This window comes from Rhinopithecus roxellana, chromosome 5 (genome assembly GCF_007565055.1).
Source record: "Rhinopithecus roxellana isolate Shanxi Qingling chromosome 5, ASM756505v1, whole genome shotgun sequence".
In the NCBI taxonomy this organism is placed as follows: domain Eukaryota; kingdom Metazoa; phylum Chordata; class Mammalia; order Primates; family Cercopithecidae; genus Rhinopithecus; species Rhinopithecus roxellana.
In genome coordinates this window covers 75071537-75091427 of record NC_044553.1, presented here as the reverse complement: position 1 = coordinate 75091427, position 19891 = coordinate 75071537, and the positions used below count along the sequence as shown (strand labels likewise).

Below are 19891 nucleotides of genomic sequence, written 5' to 3'. Positions count from 1 at the left end.
CTATAGTTTTATTTTTGATGTATTTGTCAGAATTTGGTATCGAGATAATACTAGTTATAGACAATAAGGTGAAAGTGTTTCCTCCTCTTCTATTTTCTGGAAGAGTTTGTGAAGAATTTGTACCAATTCTTCTTTAAATATTTGTTAATATTAATCACTTAAGACATCCTAAATTGGGCTTTTCTTTCTGGGAAGTTATTTGATTGCTTATTTAATCTCTTTACTTGTGATAGCTCTATTCAGATTTTTATTTTTTCTTGAATGATTTTCAGTAGTTCGTTTATTTATAGGTGTGGTGGACACCTGCATAAACCAGATGAAATGTCACCAAAATTTGGTTTAAATGCTGAGACTGATGATGCTATACACACACCAAGAGAGTATGAAACATTTATTACTCACATGAGGCTTTTTGTGGAGAGCAGCTCACGTCTCCTAACCTGGTCTGAAAATGACTTGAGAGAGCCAGGAAAGGAGACTGGCTTGGGCTTTTTATGATGGTTAGAAAGTATGAGTTGGAAGAGGATTCCCATAAGCAGGCAGGGCCATGCATGGTTTGATCATACTGCATTTCCCCAGGGTTTGCTGTTGTTTCTTTGTTTAATGACTTTTCTGAACTAATCTGTGAAGTCTGTATTTTTTGTTGTGTGTGGACACTAAAGTCTCTGCTTGGTTAGTTGTCATCTAGTAGTTGGACAGGGATGTCCTCAAACACTTGGAACCAATAATTCAACCAGTGTCTGCCAAGGAGCTCTGTGTGAATGCTGAGGCACACTCAACACTCTGCCAGGCAATTGACAACTCTGCATTCCCTTTACTTATGGCTTGTGCAGAGCCTCAAGATCAGCTTGAAGGGACAGCTTAAGGCTTTCTTGGGTCTTTCCTGAGCATGTGCACAGTCCTGGGCATGGATGGAGTCCTATTGATGCATTTGGCAGTCTAGATTGCCAATAGCACTTTGGAGCTTTTCAAAGCCCCTATGAAAATCTCATTTTCCAGCTTCTTTTAAGCTTTTTATTTAGCCAATTGCTTTCCCCAACTGTTATACATTGCCCCAGGCAGCCACAAAGATAATCAATTGCCTCTAGTTGTTTTGACGAAGTTTTTCACACTGGGAAGCTTCCAGTCAGGTCAAATAAAGGTAGCCTTGCAAGTGGAGCTTCCAGGGCCTGCCAAACAGGTCAAAATAATGACAATTGTCTAGGAATGGGACTTTGAAAGAACTCCAACTCCATCCTGCCCCCTTCAGTGGCTGCCAGGCTGCTGGTTTTCACGGTAATTGCTGGCTGTTGGTTTCAAAGCTACTGTGGAGCTGGAGAGGGGCAGATGAGAATAGTGCAAGTTACACAGTGCTCAGAAATTTCGTCTTTTTCTTGAGCAAGTGCTCTGCAAATTGCTACAGGTCTTCAGTTAATTTCCAGAGCTATAAGAAGTTCAATCTATTTTTGCCAGATTCTCACTGGTTTTATGGAGGAGAGACTCTTTGGGGGTCCTTAGCATTGTTGCTGACATCCTCCCACATACTTTTTTTTGAAGCTTGAAATGCTCTTCCGTGTCAAGTCCCACTCACCTTTCAGGCCTTGTATTTTTCCTCTTGGGTGTGGCTTTTCTGAGAACACTGTCTCCTTGGTACTTGCTTCCATTTTCCCCCTCCAAGTCCAAGAAGACCATAGCAAAAAGAGAGGTGGCAAAGAGGCTTTGACTGAATGCTTCAGTTCTTGGGCTCCTGACGATGCAACTATAATCTCAGCGTGGCCTTAATCGCTAGATGTGAACAATCTAGTTAGATCTATTTTTAGAGTGCTGTGTTACGTTCTTAAAGGGACAAACCAATGGAAGTTGCTCACAGTTTTGCAGTGTTTAAGGACCCAGTGCCACAGTAAGACCACGTAAGTTCACTGCTTTCTAGCAGTGATCATGGTACCTACCTCACTGAGCTACCGTGAAGATTGAGTGAGAAACAATTCAAAGAAAATCCTTAGCAGTGTCTGGTGTAACCATCCCATACATAGTTGCTGGGATTTTCATGATCGTCAGAGCACCCAAACCTAATAGAAATCTTGTATTATATATCTGAGTAGAAAGGGACCTCAGAAATTGATGAGTTCACAATTGCACACCAAGGGCAGTGACTTACTCTACCTCACATCCCTGTTAAATGATATCTAGCCTGTGGTTTAGTATTTCCAAGGACAGTTCACCATCTTTTAAAGGCACCTCATGGTATTGCCAATCACTCCTATCATTAGGAATTTTTTCCTTCTACTGAGTCCCAAATTTTTCTCCTGTTTTTACCCTGAAACGCCCTGAAATGAAGTTATTATCATTTCTGTGTGATGGCCCTGCCATCTCTGGGCCTCCTCTCTAGGTGTGCTCTAGGGAAGAGGCTGGTGCTTCCAATTGCAGACCAGCTCTCCCTTGCCACGACCTGAGGTATCCTACAGAAATCAAGCAAGGTCTGAAAGGCCTAGGCAAAAGGAATAAATTCCACTGAAGATCATGGCGATCCAATTCTCTTTTCTACCTCCCTTCCCATGCTAAGTGCATCCCTGCTCCACCTCTGCCCTAGGAACACTACCAAACACAAACGCACACTCACACACACAAAAAGAACAGGTTTAATTTATTAGTTGCTCTTTGGCAAAAGCTATATAGAACATTATTGGGGTGAAAATTAAGTTCTAGTTACAGATTCATGAAACTTGAAGCCAGATTAGTTTTATGAGACTATCAACTCCCCTTTCATCCTCCTACACAGCAAGGTACCTCAATCATAGTCTATATAATTTTTTGCTGTTTTTAAATGATTAAAGCAGACATAATACATAATGCAGTTGATATTAAATATCTTGAGGAATGACAAATCAATAGATCTACTTTCACTCTTAAGCATTAACTGGTCACTTATAAATGTTCTGTTTATCCACTTTTCATTTTAGATTTTCTCCTTAAAAGGACTTTATGTGTGAGCTATTTACCATTATCTGCTATTTGTTTGTATACACACATCCTAAGTCTTCCAAAATAGCATTTAAAGTCTTTCTTAATATTGCTTTAGAAATGTTAACCTTTAAGGAACATTCAATTTAAAAAATAAAGGTTCAGGCACTGACTCAGTAACACACATTCAGATGGGTCAAGATTTTGTTCCCCCTGACCAGATAAGAGACTCCAACAACATACAACGTGCCAGCTTCTTCTTTGCCCAACTCAGAGAAAGTCATATAAAGGAGAAAAAGAAAAAATGCTTGCAATCACAGTGACCAAAGGATATGAATTAATAATTACATTAAATAACCATAACTTTTCATTTAACTATTCACATTCCACACAGTGGAAATTATCCTCTCCTCCAGATTTTTCACTTACACTCTTACCTTTCAAGAACTACAGTAACAAAAAACAACTTACAGACTTCCAGGATGTGTGTTTTCTTCTTTTAATGCCAAGCACAAAGTGTACATCATAAAATTCGTATCTGGTGTTTGGCATTATTTTAATAGGTACAATCAAGATCACAAATATCTTGCCATAAAAATATTCTACTATAATAATGAAAAAATATATCATTACATCATCAGTGACTCAAATAAAATATGTCACAGATATGGCATTTTCAATGAAAGTTGGAAGCCACACCACATTTGTACTAGTCTTAATACAGGCATAGTAAGAAGAACAGACATTTCCCTCTTTGACTAGTGCTGTGCTTTTAGGGTAGTTATGCTGCTGGTTATTCCAGTGAAGTTAGTGTTGAGGAAATTCTCTTTACTTGAGCCAAATCTGCACTTATATGCAAGACTGTGGTACAAGCTCCAAAAAAAAAGATTACTGCTGCCAACTTAGGTCATCTCTGCTAACAAAATTGCATGCTTGTGGCAGAGTTAAAACAAGAAGAGAAATTCAGTGTGTGCTAGTTCTGAATGTCATTTTTCCTCTCTGGTGTGGTTTTACATTTTCAGTTTCTTTCCCATTTCCTCTCGCCCACCCTCAACATTCTGCCTTGGCGTTTGTGTGCTTAATTAAATCCACTCTGTGCTTTATTGTGGGAGAATATGGACAATACAAAGATTTGGGGCGGGGTCATACAGTGTATACAAAACACACACACTATGTGTTTGGACAAATTCGCCTAGTGTGAGAATCATCAGTAGTGAGTTTAAAAGTTTGAAAATTAGACCCAACATTTGGGGCGTTTAAAATATCTCCCACCTTGAAATGGTTCCTGTTTAGTTTTTTAGATGGGAGAACACTGGATCAAAATAAAAACAGCTTCTGGAGTTGCAAGGGTGCTCTGAATGCCAGAGCCTTGATGGGCAACCGAATCTCAAGTCTGCAGCGTTTGTTTTCCATATTACATAGGACTTGGCTAGGAGGCTGAGGAGATACAAGGCAAAAAGAATACTCAGGGAGTTTGTATATACAACCTCAGGCTAGAAGAAAGCAGGTTAACCAAATCCAAAGTGCAGTAAGGTTCACCCACCCTGCACTTTGGCCCTTAGATAAATCCTAAGTAGGCACTGCCAGTAGGCCAACTTTAATCAGAGGACAGTGCCTACCAGTAGATACTGAATAGTTACAATCAGTAGCAGATGAACAGCTAATACACCCGGATGCTATGCTCTCCTAACAGGGTCCGCTCAGCTCCTCAGTAAGCACATAAAGAAAGGGAGGTCATATCCCTTACATCTCTACCAGGTATTAACACCTAACTACTCTCTAGCCGGAGGCAATTTCCTTTATTTCCTGACTCTCCTCCTCTTCTCTCTAGCCCAATCTCCTGACAACGGTTAAAACAAAAAGACCCCAAAAATACCTCTTGCTAAAACGGAGTAGTCCCTAAACTCTGTCATCTTAGACTACTGTCAGATACACTCAGCAGAGGCAGAATCTATATCAGTCAGGTTAGTGGCTCTCAGAAGCATGACTGGAAATACTGAACTGGAAATAAGAGGATTTTAACCATGAAAAAGGAAAGCTATTAGGAATTTCAGCCTCTGAGATTTTGTTTAATTCCTACCCCTATGCAGAGAGTTCTAAACTACCTTTCTTTTCCATCTGAGGGACAAAGCAGAGGGCTTGGTTTGGTTTAGCTAACTTGTTTGGGTCTGAATATAGAGGTGGTCAATATATGTTTTCAGTTTGGTGTTAGGTTTGAGCAGATCGCAGCAACGGCCAAAGTTAATCACTTTCTGGCAATCTCATTTCTCCTCTGTTCACTTGGGTTCTGTTCAACACTAGGAAAAGACCTTCTCAGAAGCATGAGCCTCACTGTGTTCTGGTATTGGCTTTCCAAGCTTCTGCAATGTCCCTACTGACTTTTGCTGGGCCTGATTTGGCCTCACCCTCCATCCTCCCTTTCTCACTCCACTATCCTGCTTGTCCTTGCCCACATTGGCCTCTCCCGGAGTCTGGAGGGTCTTCACAAAATGAAAAACATCTGCATCACGGTTAAGTGAATTAATTTAGAAACCTTGGCAAACAAGAGATTAGACTGACACAGTCACTGACAACTTAAGAAAGGATGGACTGTGGGGAGGAGGAGGAAAGGAGGATGCAAGCACAGGTTAGAAAGGACTTTTCCATGTTGAATGCAGCACTAAAACAGGTCTCTTGCCCTCAGAGGAGCCTCTTCCATGAACATTCATTCCGAAGGGAGATTCTGGTCCCCAGGAGGGCACAAAAACACAAAGGCAGAACCAGACCATGGCCCCGCCCCTTTAGATGTGAGCCGGGGTGATGTGGGTTTCTGGCACATCCCCATTAAAGCAGGTATGTTTACAAAACTGGAAGTGCTCTCTAGCAGACACTGTGTTTCCTCTGGTGTCTAAAAACACCCACAGGCACCCATCCACACTCATGCACACAAACTACGCACAAGCAGGCTCCTGCCAGGAGGCAGCTGGGGGGTCTTCTGGCCTCTAGGTTTAAGCCAAATAAGAATCTGATTGTTTTAGGTCTGGGACTTCCTGGGGCTGCATTCCTAGGACAGGCTGGGTGCACCTGGATTTGGCTTAATCCAAATCGATGGATATGCAACGACACTGCTTCACACGTGTGACTCTCTTCTTCTTGGTAGGTGGCTGTAGTTCAGGGCAGTTGAGTGTGACCATCATGGTAGTGAATTTCTTGGGCTTGCAGAAGGAGCAGGACTGAAAGGAACCTTCCTCCTTCCGGATGTGCCTGGGGATGTAGAAGGAGTTGCACTGGCCGTAACAGAAGCGGTTGATGATGGTACGACTGTTGCAGCCTTCCTCGTGGATGGTCTGCTTAAGCGGCTGGGTTTTGCACCAGTCTCGCTTCAGGTATTTGCGCTCGGTCACATGCAGGGCCTCTTGGCTGGACTCCAGCACCTCCTCCCCCGGCATGGCAGTGCCCCGCCCTTGGCCCCGCCCCCGGTTCCTGGAGCCAGGCTGCTGGGGCGACTGAGTCTGCTCTGAGTCATTGTGCTGAGCCTTGTCTGGCGGGGGGATGGCACCTTGGGACCCTTTCTTTTTCCCTTCAGCAGCCGGCAGCAGGGTCCCCAAGAGGAGAAGCAGGGCTCCCACCGTGTAGGCTGTGCGGCTCATACTAAAGGAAGCAAGCACAGAGAGGGGAAAACACAAAACATGACAAAGTTAATTTAAAAATTAATAGTAGCACCTAGCATTTAAATGCACTCGTTAAACACTTATGTAAAACATTCCATTTACTTCTCACAGTACCTGTATGAATTAGGTACTATTATCTCCACGACCCAGCCATCAATCCATGGAGTAACTCCCACAGAGTCCCACAGTGACTAAGTCAAGTTTTAAACTCAGCCCCCTAGGGTCAGCTCTTCTCTGCACCTATTCTCACAAGAACTTCTTCCGGCCTCTGGCACCAACCACATTTGACTTTGTATTACGTTCACTTAACTATGTTCATTCTGGTATTTGATAATATTTAGTAAGCTCCTACTGTGCTAATGCCATATGACCTTTGCACCTTTTGAGGGGAACTCATTTTCTAGTTTGTTTTACAGCAGGATGAATTAACCTCTCTGCCCAGAGGACTACATTCCTCCAGAAATGTCCCAGTCTTTTCTCCCCAGCTAGCCTGAGGCTTCCTGAGCTGTGAATGCTTCTGAGACTTTGCATTTTTATCCTATGTAGAAGGAGAGATTCGTGGAGACCAGAAAGCATTTGACAGAGGGAAAACAACAAAACAGGAAAGGTCGGGATCCTGGTGCAGTAACTTGCTATCTGATCTTAAGGATGTCACTTTATCTCTCAATAAATGACTCCATTTAAGCAAAGATACCAATACTTTGTCTCCCCAGGTAGGTTGTTCAGATCCAACTCAGTGTCAATGTGAGAGCAATTGGAGAACTAACCAAAAGTGTGGCAGTACTGCAGGTAGAACGAAAGACAGAAGCATGTAGGTGACGTGACTCATGAGGCTTCTCCACCTCTCACTTGTTCTCATCTTGAAACTGGGCACAGATACTCAATCTATCATTCTTTGTACCACAATATACATTTTTCTACCTTTTAAATGGTGAAATATGGCCGGGCACGGTGGCTCACGCCTGTAATCCCAGCACTTTGGGAGGCCGAGGTGGGCAGATCACGAGGTCAGGAGATAGAGACCATCCTGGCCAACATGGTGAAACCCCATCTCCACTAAAAATACAAAAAACTAGATGGGTGTGGTGGCGGCGCCTGTAGTCCCAGCTGCTGGGGAGGCTGAGGCAGGAGAATGGTGTGAACCCGGGAGGCGGAGGTTGCAGTGAGCCGAGATCGTACCACTGCACTCCAGGCTGGGCGACAGAGCAAGACTCCATCTCAAAAAAAAAAAATAGTGAAATATGTCACTCACATGTGTCCGTGTATATACAATTTAAAGGGTAGAAAAATGGGCATGATAGAACAAGTATGTGCAAATATTTACATTAATAAATGGCATGGGCATGTTGAATAAATTAGTGGCAATGAATTACTGTGGATAGGTCTGAAGCTATATATGGGTCTGCAAGGACAGTGACGTGAACAATGACAAAAAATAACAAGGAGGTGAGGTGAGGGAAAATCAACAAAAAATCGGAAGCCATAGACAGAGAGAAAAAAATGAATGAAGTGAATAATGCAATTCAGAGAAAGGGGAACTCTTCTACAAGTTGAGTGTTCAGAGGAGGTAGTAAAGGCAGACAGAAGGGGAGGAAGAAGACAGAAGGGAGGGGGGTGGAGAAGGAACAGCACAGTTCCAAAAAGGAGAGTGCAAGAGAGAAGCCTCAGACTCCAAAGGTTTTCCTCCTGGGACAGTGCTTCTTAGACTTGAAAGTGCAGACAATTATCTGGGGGTATTGCTATGGTGCAGATTCTGATTCAGCAGGTCTGCCTTTTTATTAAGCTTTGAGTAGCAAGGCCTATAAGCACGTGCTGCCATGGAGCACAGAAAGAATTATTAAAATGTGGAAGGATTTTCTTTTCAATGGATGCAGTTTCAAATTCACAGCCTCCCTCCTGCAGCCATCACATCAATAGGACCTGAATCCTGAAGGTTCTCCTGTCCCACTCCTACGGTTTTCTGAACCTAAGAATAGAGCTGTGTAGCACCCATTTTCCTTCTCTCTTTGGAATACCAGTATTACACATAATAACCACTACGTGCAATTTAACAGTAAGCTTATTATTTCTCCCACCAAAACTGGACAAGTTGGTATTATTAGTCAGAGCAATTACTTTGCACAAAGGCAGTGTAGGATCTAGATTTCTAATGAACAGCACATGGTAAGTAAACACCATTCAACCCTAGGATAATGTCAAATTAAAATAAATATTGAATATAAGATATCTTTAAATGGCACCATCTTTCCAACATTAACCTAGTACTTTTAGACCAGTTCAAGTTTGGAGCTGATAATGTGACATTCAGCTTTTGCTCCAACTGTAGGTTTCCCAGCTTTGGTCAGTTTATGTTACAACATCCTTGCTCTTTATACAGAATTTTTGTTTTACTCTAACCACAAAAAAAATTGATTTACTTTGTAGTTTTTTTTAAAAAAAGCACTTATACCATACCATGCTGTTTGTCTTACTGTAGCCTTGTAGTATAGTTTGAAGTCAGGTAGCATGATGTTTCCAGCTCTGTTCTTTTTGCTTAGGATTGTCTTGGCTATATGGGCTCTTTTTTTGGTTCCATATGAACTTTAAAGTAGTTTTTTCTAATTCTGTGAAGGAAGTAAATGGTAGCTTGATGGGGATAGCATTGAATCTATAAATTACTTTGGGCAGTATGGCCATTTTCATAATATTGATTCTTACTATCCATGAGCATGGAATGTTTTTCCATTTGTTTGTGTCCTCTCTTATTACCTTGAGCAGTGGTTTGTAGTTCTCCTTGAAGAGGTCCTTCCTTCACATCCCTTGTAAGTTGGATTCCTAGGTATTTTATTCTCTTTGTAGCACTTGTGAATGGGAATTCACTCGTGATTTGGCTGTTTGTCTATTATTGGTGTATAGGAATGCTTGTGATTTTTGCACATGGATTTTATATCTTGAGACTTTGCTGAAGTTGCTTATCAGCTTACAGAGATTTTGGGCTGAGATGATGGGGTTTTCTAAATATACAATCATGTCATCTGCAAACAGAGACAATTTGACTTCCTCTCTTCCTATCTGAATACCTTTATTTCTTTATCTTGCCTGAATGCCCTGGCCAGAACTTCCAACAGTATGTTGAATAGGAGTGGTGAGAGAGGGCATCTCTGTCTTGTGCTGGTTTTCAAAGGGAATGCTTCCAGCTTTTAAGCATTCAGTATGATATTGGCTGTGGGTTTGTCATAAATAACTCTTATTATGTTGAGATACGTTTCACCAATACCTAGTTTATTGAGAGTTTTTTGCATGAAGCGGTGTTGAATTTTATCAAAGGCCTTTCTGCATCTATTGAGATAATCATGTGGTTTTTGTCATTGGTTCTGTTTATGTGATTGATTTGCGTATGTTGAACCAGCCTTGCATCCCAAGGATGAAGCCAACTTGATCATGGTGGATAAGCTTTTTGATGTGCTGCTGGATTCATTTGCCAGTATTTTATTGAGGATTTGATGTGCTGCTGGATTCATTTGCCAGTATTTTATTGAGGATTTTCGCATCAATGTTCATCAGGGATATTAGCCTGAATTTCCTTTTTTTTGTTGTGTCTCTGCTGGGTTTTGGTATCAGGATGATGCTGGCCTCATAACATGAGTTAGGGAGGAGTCCCTCGTTTTCTATTGATTGGAAGTAGTTTCAGAGGGAATGGTACCAGCTCCTCTTTGTACCTCTGGTATAATTTGGCTGTGAATCCATCTGGTCCTCGGCTTTTTTTTTGGTTGGTAGGCTACTAATTACTGCCTCAATTTCAGAACTTGTTATTGGTCTATTCAGGGATTCGACTTCTTCCTGGTTTAGTCTTGGGAGGGTGTATGTGTCCAGGAATGTATTTGTTTCTTCTCGATTTTCTAGTTTATTTGTGTAGAGGTGTTTATAGTATTCTCTGATGGTAGTTTGTATTTCTGTGGAATCAGTGGTGATATCCCCTTGATCATTTTTTATTATGTCTATTTGATGCTTCTCTCTTTTCTTCTTTATTAGTTTGGCTAGTGGTCTATCTATTTTGTTAATCTTTCAAAAAAAATACAGCTCCTGGATTCATTGATTTTTCAAAGGGTTTTTCGTGTCTCTATCTCCTTCAGTTCTGCTCTGATCTTAGTTATTTCTTGTCATCTGCTAGCTTTTGAATTTGTTTGCTCGTTTCTCTAGTTCTTTTAATTGTGATGTTAGGGTGTCAATTTTAGATCTTTCTCGCTTTCTCCTGTGGGTATTTAGTGCTATAAATTTCCCTCTAAACACTGCTTTAGCTGTGTCCCAGAGATTCTGGTACATTGTGTCTTTGTTCTCATTGGTTTCAAAGAACTTACTTATTTCTGCCTTAATTTTGTTATTTACCCAGTAATCATTCAGGAGCAGGTTGTTCAGTTTCCATGTAGTTGTGTGGTTTTTAGTAAGTTTCTTAATCCTGAGTTCTAATTTGATTGCATTGTGGTCTGAGAGACTGTTAGGATTTCTGTTCTTTTGAATTTGCTGAGGAGTGTTTTACTTCTAATTATGTAGTCAATTTTAGAATAAGTGCGATGTGGTGCTGAGAAGAACATATGTCCTATTGATTTGGGGTGGAGAGTTCTACAGATGTCCATGAGAAAACTACTTTAAATTTCATACAGAACCAAAAAAGAGGCCGCATTGCCAAGACAATCCTAAGCAAAAAGAACAAAGCTGGAGGCATCACGCTACCTGACTTCAAACTGTACTATAAGGCTACAGTAATCAAAACAGCATGGTGCTGGTACCAAAGCAGATATATAGACCAATGGAACAGAACAAAGGCCTCAGAAATAACACCACACATCTACAGCCATCTAATCTTTAACAAACCTGACAAAAACAAGCAATGGGAAAAGGATTCCCTATTTAATGAATGGCATTGGGAAAACTGGCTAGCCATATGCAGAAAACTGAAACTGGACCCTTTCCTTGCACCTTATACAAAAACTAATTCAAGATGGATTAAAAACTTAAATGTAAGACCTAAAACCATAAAAATCTTAGAAGAAAACCTGGGCAATACCATTCAGGACACAGGCATGGGCAAAGACTTCATGACTATAACACCAAAAGCAATGGCAACAAAAGTCAAAATTAACAAATGCGATTTAATTAAACTAAAGAGCTTCTGCATAGTGAAAGAAACAACCATCAGAGTGAACAGGCACCCTAAAGAATGGGAGAAAATTTTTGCAATCTATCCATCTGGCAAAGGGCTAATATCCAGAATCTACCAGGAACTCAAACAAATTTACAAGGAAAAAACAGCCCCATCGAAAAGTGGGCAAATGATATGAACAGACACTTCTCAAAGGTGGCCACATTTATGTGGCCAGCAAACATATGAAAAAAAAGATCATCACTGATCATTAGAGAAATGCAAACCACAACCACAATGAGATACCATTTCACACCAGTTAGAATGGCGATCATTAAAAAGTCAGGAAACAACAGATGTTGGAGAGGATGTGGAGAAACAGAAATGCTTTTACACTGTTGGTGGGAGTGTAAATTAGTTCAACCATTGTGGAAGACAGTGTGGCAATTCCTCAAGGATCTAGAACCAGAAATACCATTTGACCCGCAATCCTATCACTAGGTATAGACCTAAAGGATTATGAATCATTCTGCTATAAAGACACATGCACACATATGCTTATTGCAGTACTATTTACAATAGCAAAGACTTGGAGCCAACCCAAGTGCCCATCAATGATAGACTGAATTAAGAAAAGGTAGCACGTATACACCATGGAATACTATGCAGCCATAAAAAAGGATGAGTTCATGTCCTTTGCAGGGACATGGATGAGCAAGCAAACTAACATTCTCAGCAAACTAACACAGGAACAGAAAACCAAACACCGCATGTTCTCACTCATAAGTGGGAGTTGAACAACGAGAACACATGGACATGGAGGGGAACATCAAACACTGGGGCCTGTTGGGGGGTGGGGGGCTAGGGGAGGGGTAGCATTAGGAGAAATACCTAATGTAGATGATGGGTTGATGGGTGCAGCAAACCACCATGTCATGTGTTTACCTATGTAACAAACCTGCACATTCTGCACATGTATCCCGGAACTTAAAGTATAATAAAAAGAAAAAGAAAAAGAAGCACTTATGAGAAAAGTCCAGTTATAATACAGGACTGAATTTTTCCAGAGACCAGGTTAAGACAGTGTGGCAACTCCTCAAGGAGCCATTCTCCTGGTCTCAAAATATATTGTGAATTTCAGAAGGTTTCACGAATTTCTGGTATTTATTAAATTGGGACAAAGATCTAAAATAAAATATAATACAATTCACTTGCTCCCCATTTCAGAGGAGGAGTACATGAGATAGCCCCAGGCCTATTCCCCAGTCTTCCTCCATACCTCTTGAAAATGGCCTCCAGACAAATTCACCCCTCCCCTCCTAACCAAGACCCTCTGAGTCTGTCATCACAGAGGCCAATCTGAGACTAACTGGGAATATATGTTGACCGCATAGGACAGGTTTACCTCGTAAGGCCCCTTCCACAAACGTCTATGCGAAAAATGCAATTTTATTTCTCTGAACCAACTTAAGGCTTTCTTTATACTTAACTTTTCCTTCTTGGCATTTTCACATGTGTTACTGAGTAAATATCTAGGCTGAGAGTTGATGAGGGCTTATTCATCACCTTATCCTCAGTGCCTGGCATAAGGCAGGTGCTTGTAAAAATTTGGTAAATGCATGATTGTTATGAACCTCATTGATTTACATGAGTTACTATCCTTTGCATTTTAAAAAGCCTTCACCAGTGCCCATGAGCAGAAGAGCCAACCGCAGCCCTTTGGATGTCTGACTCTCAGTGTGGCAAATTCCTTCCATCCTAGAGAGCTTCCTAAGACTTGTCTTTCGGCCGGGGCGCGGTGGCTCACGCCTGTAATCCCAGCACTTTGGGAGGCCGAGGCGGGTGGATCACGAGGTCAGGAGATCGAGACCCTCCTGGCTAACACGGTGAAACCCCGTCTCTACTAAAAATACAAAAAACTAGCCGGGCGCGGTGGCGGGCTCCTGTAGTCCCAGCTACTCGGAGGCTGAGGCGGGAGAATGGCGGGAACCCGGGAGGCGGAGCTTGCAGTGAGCCGAGATCGTGCCACTGAACTCCAGCCTGGGCAACACAGCGAGACCCCGCTCTCAAAAAAAAAAAAAAAGAAAGAAAAAAAAAGACTTGTCTTTCTTTTTCTAGGAAAACTCCACATGTCCCTGACTTTTCACCTGTTCTCGTATAGAATGCTATGGGTTTCATTTTCTAATTGAAGCCATTGAAAGTAATACTAGGGCAGAAGCCAACAGCAGAGCCATAAATTCAAAATTAGTCAACTGTGGTTTTCAATTTTAATTTAGACAGACTTTCTGTTTCTATGGGAGGCGCCTACCTTCTAAGTCAAAGGGTCTAGAGTGACAGATAGGCTTTTTGTTTTTCTTAAAAGTACGTTTTTCTCAAAATAAGATTTATTAGTTATGGAAAGTGAAATGTTTTTTTCATTTTTTTTTTTTGAGACGGGTTTTTTTCATTTTTTAAAAGCCTATTCTTCAAAAATCTTTAGTACTAACTGTAAGATGTCTGAGTTGTCAACCTTTGTTTATTCAGAGAGAAGTAAACACCAACTGCAAGAATGTCAATCGATATCTCAGCTTCTCATAGAACAGCAATGCTCTGAGGCACACTAGCTGCTCTACATGAGTGACAGTAAGCAGGGTAAGAACTACAATTCATAGTGGAACCAGGGCTCTGCCACATGCTTGTCAATCACCCAAGCTCTCCCCACCCCCCGACTGCTCTTGATTCTTCAGTGAAGGAAATAGGAATGATATGCACTTGAAATCCCAATTGTATTGTCACCAAATAATGTGCACTTTGTACATTATTGTACAGAGATGGAGAGGAAATGCAGAAGATGTACATTTCTTGAAGACAATTCTTTTCCACAGCAACATGTAGAAGGGTATCCCATAGTAAAAATTCAATCCATAGCTCATCCAGACTTAGGTTCCTATGACATCATCCATGCCCTGTCATTAGCTGCAAACACTTTATGGTAATTTCCACCACTTATGAAATGGCCTATTCACATCATTAAATTAAATTAAGCTGCATCTCATAGACTCAGTGTACATCAAGATACCTAACATCTCTGTTGATTCTTTTTTGCAGACAGTATATCTTCGTTTCAAACTCAGCCTCAGTTTCCCATCAATGCAAAAAATGTGATGTTATTCTCATCATGAGTTTTCTTTGCAACTGTCCTCCACCAGCAAGTCTCACCCCATCTCCCCTTTTTATTATATTTGCCTCTATCCTCTCTTTCATTCCACTTGTCCCAGAGGACACATACTCTCAAAGCAGGTCCTCTGTATAGCATGCTTTCCTTCCAGTTTCCCTTAGGGATGAAGAGTAAACATCTACAAGCAAGATAAGTCATATTAACCACCTCTATCCTGTGCGGGTCATGGCAATGTATTCCAATTTTCACAAAGCCTGTAGGAACACAATATTCTAATTCTGAGGACTGAGAAATAAAAATGGTATATGTATGACCTATTTCCAGTGTTCATGATGTCTTTGGGAAAGTTGAAGCCAGCTCCTTCTGTCACTCTTCTTGCTGTATTTCTCATTTTAGCTAACCAACCTGCTCATAATCAGTGAAAGGGAGTTTTGAGTAGGAATTACAGTGAAAGCCAAATGTCTGTGCATGGACTTCTGGTCAGTTCCTCCTGATAAATCAAGCTTTAGAAAGACATTCAATAGGCATGACATCAAATTATTCTCCCAGCATAAGAAATAGTGGAAGTGACTACAGATGCTCTAAGTGCAGGTCAGGTTTTAGAAAGATCTATTCCTTTTTCTTAGGTCTAAATCTTTGGGAAAAGTATAGCTTATTTTTAATTTGATCTTTAATTTTTAAAAAGATAATTGTCTTGATTTTCTTTTTCAGACAAGTTGCACCAAGGAGATAAGAAGAGTCCCTTCTTGACACACAGGTAGAGGATAGTCTCATCGCCTTTGTGTTGTAAAAACCCTGAACAGCCTCTCTAGTCTGAAGAGCAGGTTGGCTAAATCAGGCTAGGGCCCAACATTGCATAGGACAGGGAGGAGACCACCTGGTTGTGAAATATCTCAGGAGCTCTATGTTTGTCAAAGATTTTCTTAGGAAAGTTAATGACTATATGCAATTCTTGAGATCAACAACAAACGAGTTAGAAAGTAATAAATATTAAACGTTCACTGAGCAGCACTGCTGAGAGACGGCCAAGTTACAGGTTCTATTATGTAGTGAAAGATGTGTTAGTCACTGCCTAACGTGGGATTCAGGATTTTTTTTTTTTTTTTAAGATGTCACCCAGGCTGGAGTGCAGTGGCGCGATCTCGGATCACTGCAAACTCCACCTCCCAGGCTCAAGTGATTCTCCTGCCTCAGCCTCCCGAGTAGCTGAGATAACAGGCACCTGCCACCACACCCAGCTAATTTTTGTATTTTTAGTAGAGATGGGGTTTCACTGTGTTGGCCAGGCTGGTCTCCAACTCCTGACTTCATGATCCACCTGCCTCAGCCTCCAAAAGTGCTGGGATTACAAGCATGAGCCACCTCAGCTCAGCCAGGATTCAGGATTTAATTTCAGAACTACCCTGTGATATATCTTGGTTCTGTATAACATTACTACTTTTCCTAACACCATTACTAATAATAAGAGTTACCTCTTATTTTGAAGCCCTTACTGTGCCAGGCATTATGCTGAATTCTGACCCAATTTTATCATTTATTTTTCATAACAAAATATGAGGTAGATAATATTATCTTCCTTTTACCAATCAGGGTATCTACACTCAGAAAAGTTAGACATTTGTCCAAGGTCACAAAGCTCATAAGTGGGAGAGCCAGCGTTTTTTTTTTTGTTTTGTTTTTTGGTTTTTGTGTTTTGTTTTTTTTTTTTTTTTTGACGGCGTTTTCACTCTTTTCACCCAGGCTGGACTGCAATGTCGCTATCTGGGCTCACCACAACCTCCGCCTCCCAGGTTCAGGCAATTCTCCTGCCTCAGCCTCCCAAGTAGCTGGGATTACAGGCATGCGCCACCACGCCTGGCTAATTTTGTATTTTTAGTAGAGATGGGGTTTTTCCATGTTGGTCAGGCTGGTCTTGAACTCCCGACCCCAGGTGATCCACCCGCTTCAGCCTCCCAAAGTGCTGGATTACAAGCATGAGCCACTGCGCCCGGCTGAGCCAGCGGTTTAAAACCAATTCTATCTAGCCCAAATACAGGTCCTTAACCACTGTCCTAATAACACCCAGTGCTGTCCTTAACAGTGGGTCAATGGATATGTTTTCTAATGCAATACAATTTGAAGAGTGCTACAAATAAAATAATCATCTATTTTGTATCTTCATGTTCACATGTGAATAAAAAGATTTCTCTTGTCCCAGGAATTCCTGTTGTACTTTGAATTTCTAAGAGCATACGTTAAAACTAAAGAAAATTCCTGCAGATAGATGTAAGACACGGGCTGGTAGCACTTGCCTGATAGTTGCCTTTTGGTTAGAGGCTGCAGTCACCTCCCCTAACCACTGTCCCCCACTTGCCTTTCCTTTACATAAAAGGTTTAGATTTCCTGGCTCTCCTTTACTGTGGAACATGCTCCAACAGCAGTTCTTGGGGGAGGTGTCTGTGGCATGAAATTTCTTCGCATTTTATCACTTTTAATACCTGACCATTAAGACTGAAGGCACCTTCGACTTAGTTTCAAAGACAGGGTAGGCAGCCCTCATTCAGAGATGTGGGGACATAATAGGTTTTTATTCTTCCCTGTGTAACTACTCACATAAAGACCACATTAGCCAACCTGGATTTCCTACAGAGCGTGGGTTACCAAAACATTTCACTAAAAATGAACTTTTAAGAAAATAGGAAACCTGTGAAATTACAAAGTTTACAAAAGACTCTAATTCCTACAATGACCTGGAGGTTAAACACACACACACACACACACACACACACACACACACACTGCCACTACCCTGCTAAAAAAATCCCTTAAATAGTTAATATTAACAATTTGACAGTGCCATTTATCCAGAGATAGTAATCAAATCACCTACTGTTGTAGACTTGGCTTGGGGGGCAGTAAGAATCTATAGTTTTCTTAAGATCTTTCCCTCCTTGCTTTGAAAAGTACATCCCCCCTCAAGACTCTCATGCTCCCCCTCCTTCCAAAAAAAAGATAAAAGGGGAGGGGGAAGCCCTAGGGATGAAAGAGGACTCCTCACCCGAGAATGGGGTTATCTTAACCTCTTCTACGCTATTTATTTAACTTGTGTGTACAGCCAGAAGGAAGCCACTACTCCGGGGTCCCTGGGACAGCTTAAAACCCTAGTGACCCACTTAACACAATAGATTGTTTTAATCAGTTCGTGTCCTGGCACCATCTCGAAGGGGAACATAAACAGACGCGCACACCGCTCAGATTTGCTCTTTCCAGCAGGAGATCCAATTACCTATCGGTGGTCACCTCTCTGCCCTCCGACCGTTTAAGAGGAGATTTTAACCCTTAACGCTGAGGCTATATTTCCGTCTATAAGAGCCAGGATTCGAAGTCGGTCGAGGAGCGCATTAGGGACAGCTCCGGGCGCGCGGGAATTTCATCACAGCAGAGGCTGGTCACCTGCCGTCCGTCCCTCCCCGCCTGGCCCGGGGACCGTCGCCAGAGCCTGGTGCAGGCAAATAAATGCCAAGCTGGGGGTTGCGATCTGAAGGCAATGCCAAGCGAGAGCGGTGGCGCGTCTGTTCTTCCGGAGCCTGTAGTCTACAAATAACTCCGGCCAGCAAAGAGGTGACAGCCCCGATGTACCTCCCACTCCCCTACTATGGCCTTGCTCCGCAGGCTGTGGAGGGGCCAGCGGAGCGAGCGGGGCAGCAAGAGAGAACGAAAGACGCCCAGCTCTTTGGAGCCGCCAACCCGCCAGTCCCTAGTCCTCAGGAGCTAGTGAGGCGCAGCGAGGCGAGGCCCGGGGCCTCTAGAACACAGTTTAAGGGGTGCGCGCGTAAGTGGAAACCAGCCGGTGGTCACTGCCCGGCGCCAGAACGTCTACCATTCAGTCCGGGCGTGTGCGGGCCGGGAAGAGGCTCCAGTAGAGAAGCGAGCGCCCGCGAGTGCGTGGCCGGTCCGCGAGCGCGTGTGGTGTGTGCCTTGTGAGCACTGCGGGTTCCCTGGACCCCGCGGCCAGGGCCGCGCCCCGCACCCCAGCTGTCGGGTTACCCACAGTTCGGTTTTCCGCTGTGGCTGAACACAGCGGCTCTGCTCTTGCCAGTCTCCATCTCACCTCGGGGATGGGCAAATGCACACATCATGGATTCTCCGGATGCTCCAGCCCGCGGACTCCAATGGGCGCCCGAAGACGCCCCCAGACCCAGCGCGGCGCCTCAAGCACAAGGGACCCTCTCAAGGCAACTTGCCGCGCCGTCAGCGGCCGACTCGCAGGTCCCGATGCTCTGCGCTCTGGCGGCCCGGACTCCGCGTCCTCGCTAAGCCGGCGCGTCTGCCAGGCGCTGCTGCCACGAGCACCAGGAGCGTGTTCGGGGCCCTCCGGGAGGTGGAAACGGGATGTGGGGTCATCCTGCCCGCTCCTGATAACCTTTTTTCCTACGTTTCCCTGTAGACCCAGAGCAGCGAGGTCACGGTGTCCTCGACCTTAGCAGGAAGGACCCCGCGATGGTTCTGCACGATTCGCCCACGCGAACAGCGCACCAGGGCCTGAGCGCACAGAGGGCTGCAGCGCGTGGAACTGAGCGGGTCCTGCGGTTCGTGTGCGGCCCTCTTCCCCCCAGCCCACTCACACCCCTGCCCGGTGCGTCCGCGCTCACCTGTCAATGCGGCGGGTCCTCGGGGCCTGCGCTTTCGACGCGTGGCGCTGAGTGCGGCCGCGGCCAGAGCCGCCGGGGCTCGGCGCGGGGTCAGCGAGACCGAGAGTGACGCTGCGGCCGCGCACTGGGTCGCCCGGTCCGCGCACGGAGTGCCAGGCATCGCGCCGTCTCCCGTTTAAATGCCGGCAGCAGCGCGCGGCGCCCGGGACCGCGCCTCTCCATTGGCCAGTCGCCGCCGCCGCCGCCGCCAGACCCGCTATCCGCCCCCTTTCCCGGTACTGCCCCCGCCCCCCGCACCCCTCCTGCTTCCCCGCGGGGTCCCCTCTCCGCCCGCCTCGCCTCTTTGTCTGCTCCCCCCGCCCGGGCCGGCTGGGAGAGGTCACCCCAGGGAACC

At 43.7% G+C, this 19891-nt stretch overlaps 2 protein-coding genes across 2 annotated transcripts; one reads left to right on the top strand and one right to left on the bottom strand.

Annotated features, from left to right (window-relative positions):
• Positions 1-2607: 2607 nt before the first annotated feature.
• Positions 2608-19642, bottom strand: GREM1 (gremlin 1, DAN family BMP antagonist). Its single transcript, XM_010368593.2, has 2 exons — positions 19498-19642; positions 2608-6570 (listed from the first exon to the last, which is right to left on the bottom strand). The coding sequence occupies exon 2, from the start codon at positions 6567-6569 to the stop codon at positions 6015-6017; it is 555 nt and encodes a 184-aa protein (XP_010366895.1). The 5' UTR covers position 6570; positions 19498-19642; the 3' UTR covers positions 2608-6014.
• Positions 18800-19634, top strand: LOC104666520. The gene is made up of 2 exons (XM_010368594.2): positions 18800-19114; positions 19293-19634. Exons 1-2 carry the CDS (start codon positions 18964-18966, stop codon positions 19604-19606), a joined length of 465 nt encoding a protein of 154 aa, XP_010366896.2. The 5' UTR covers positions 18800-18963; the 3' UTR covers positions 19607-19634.
• Positions 19643-19891: the final 249 nt, after the last annotated feature.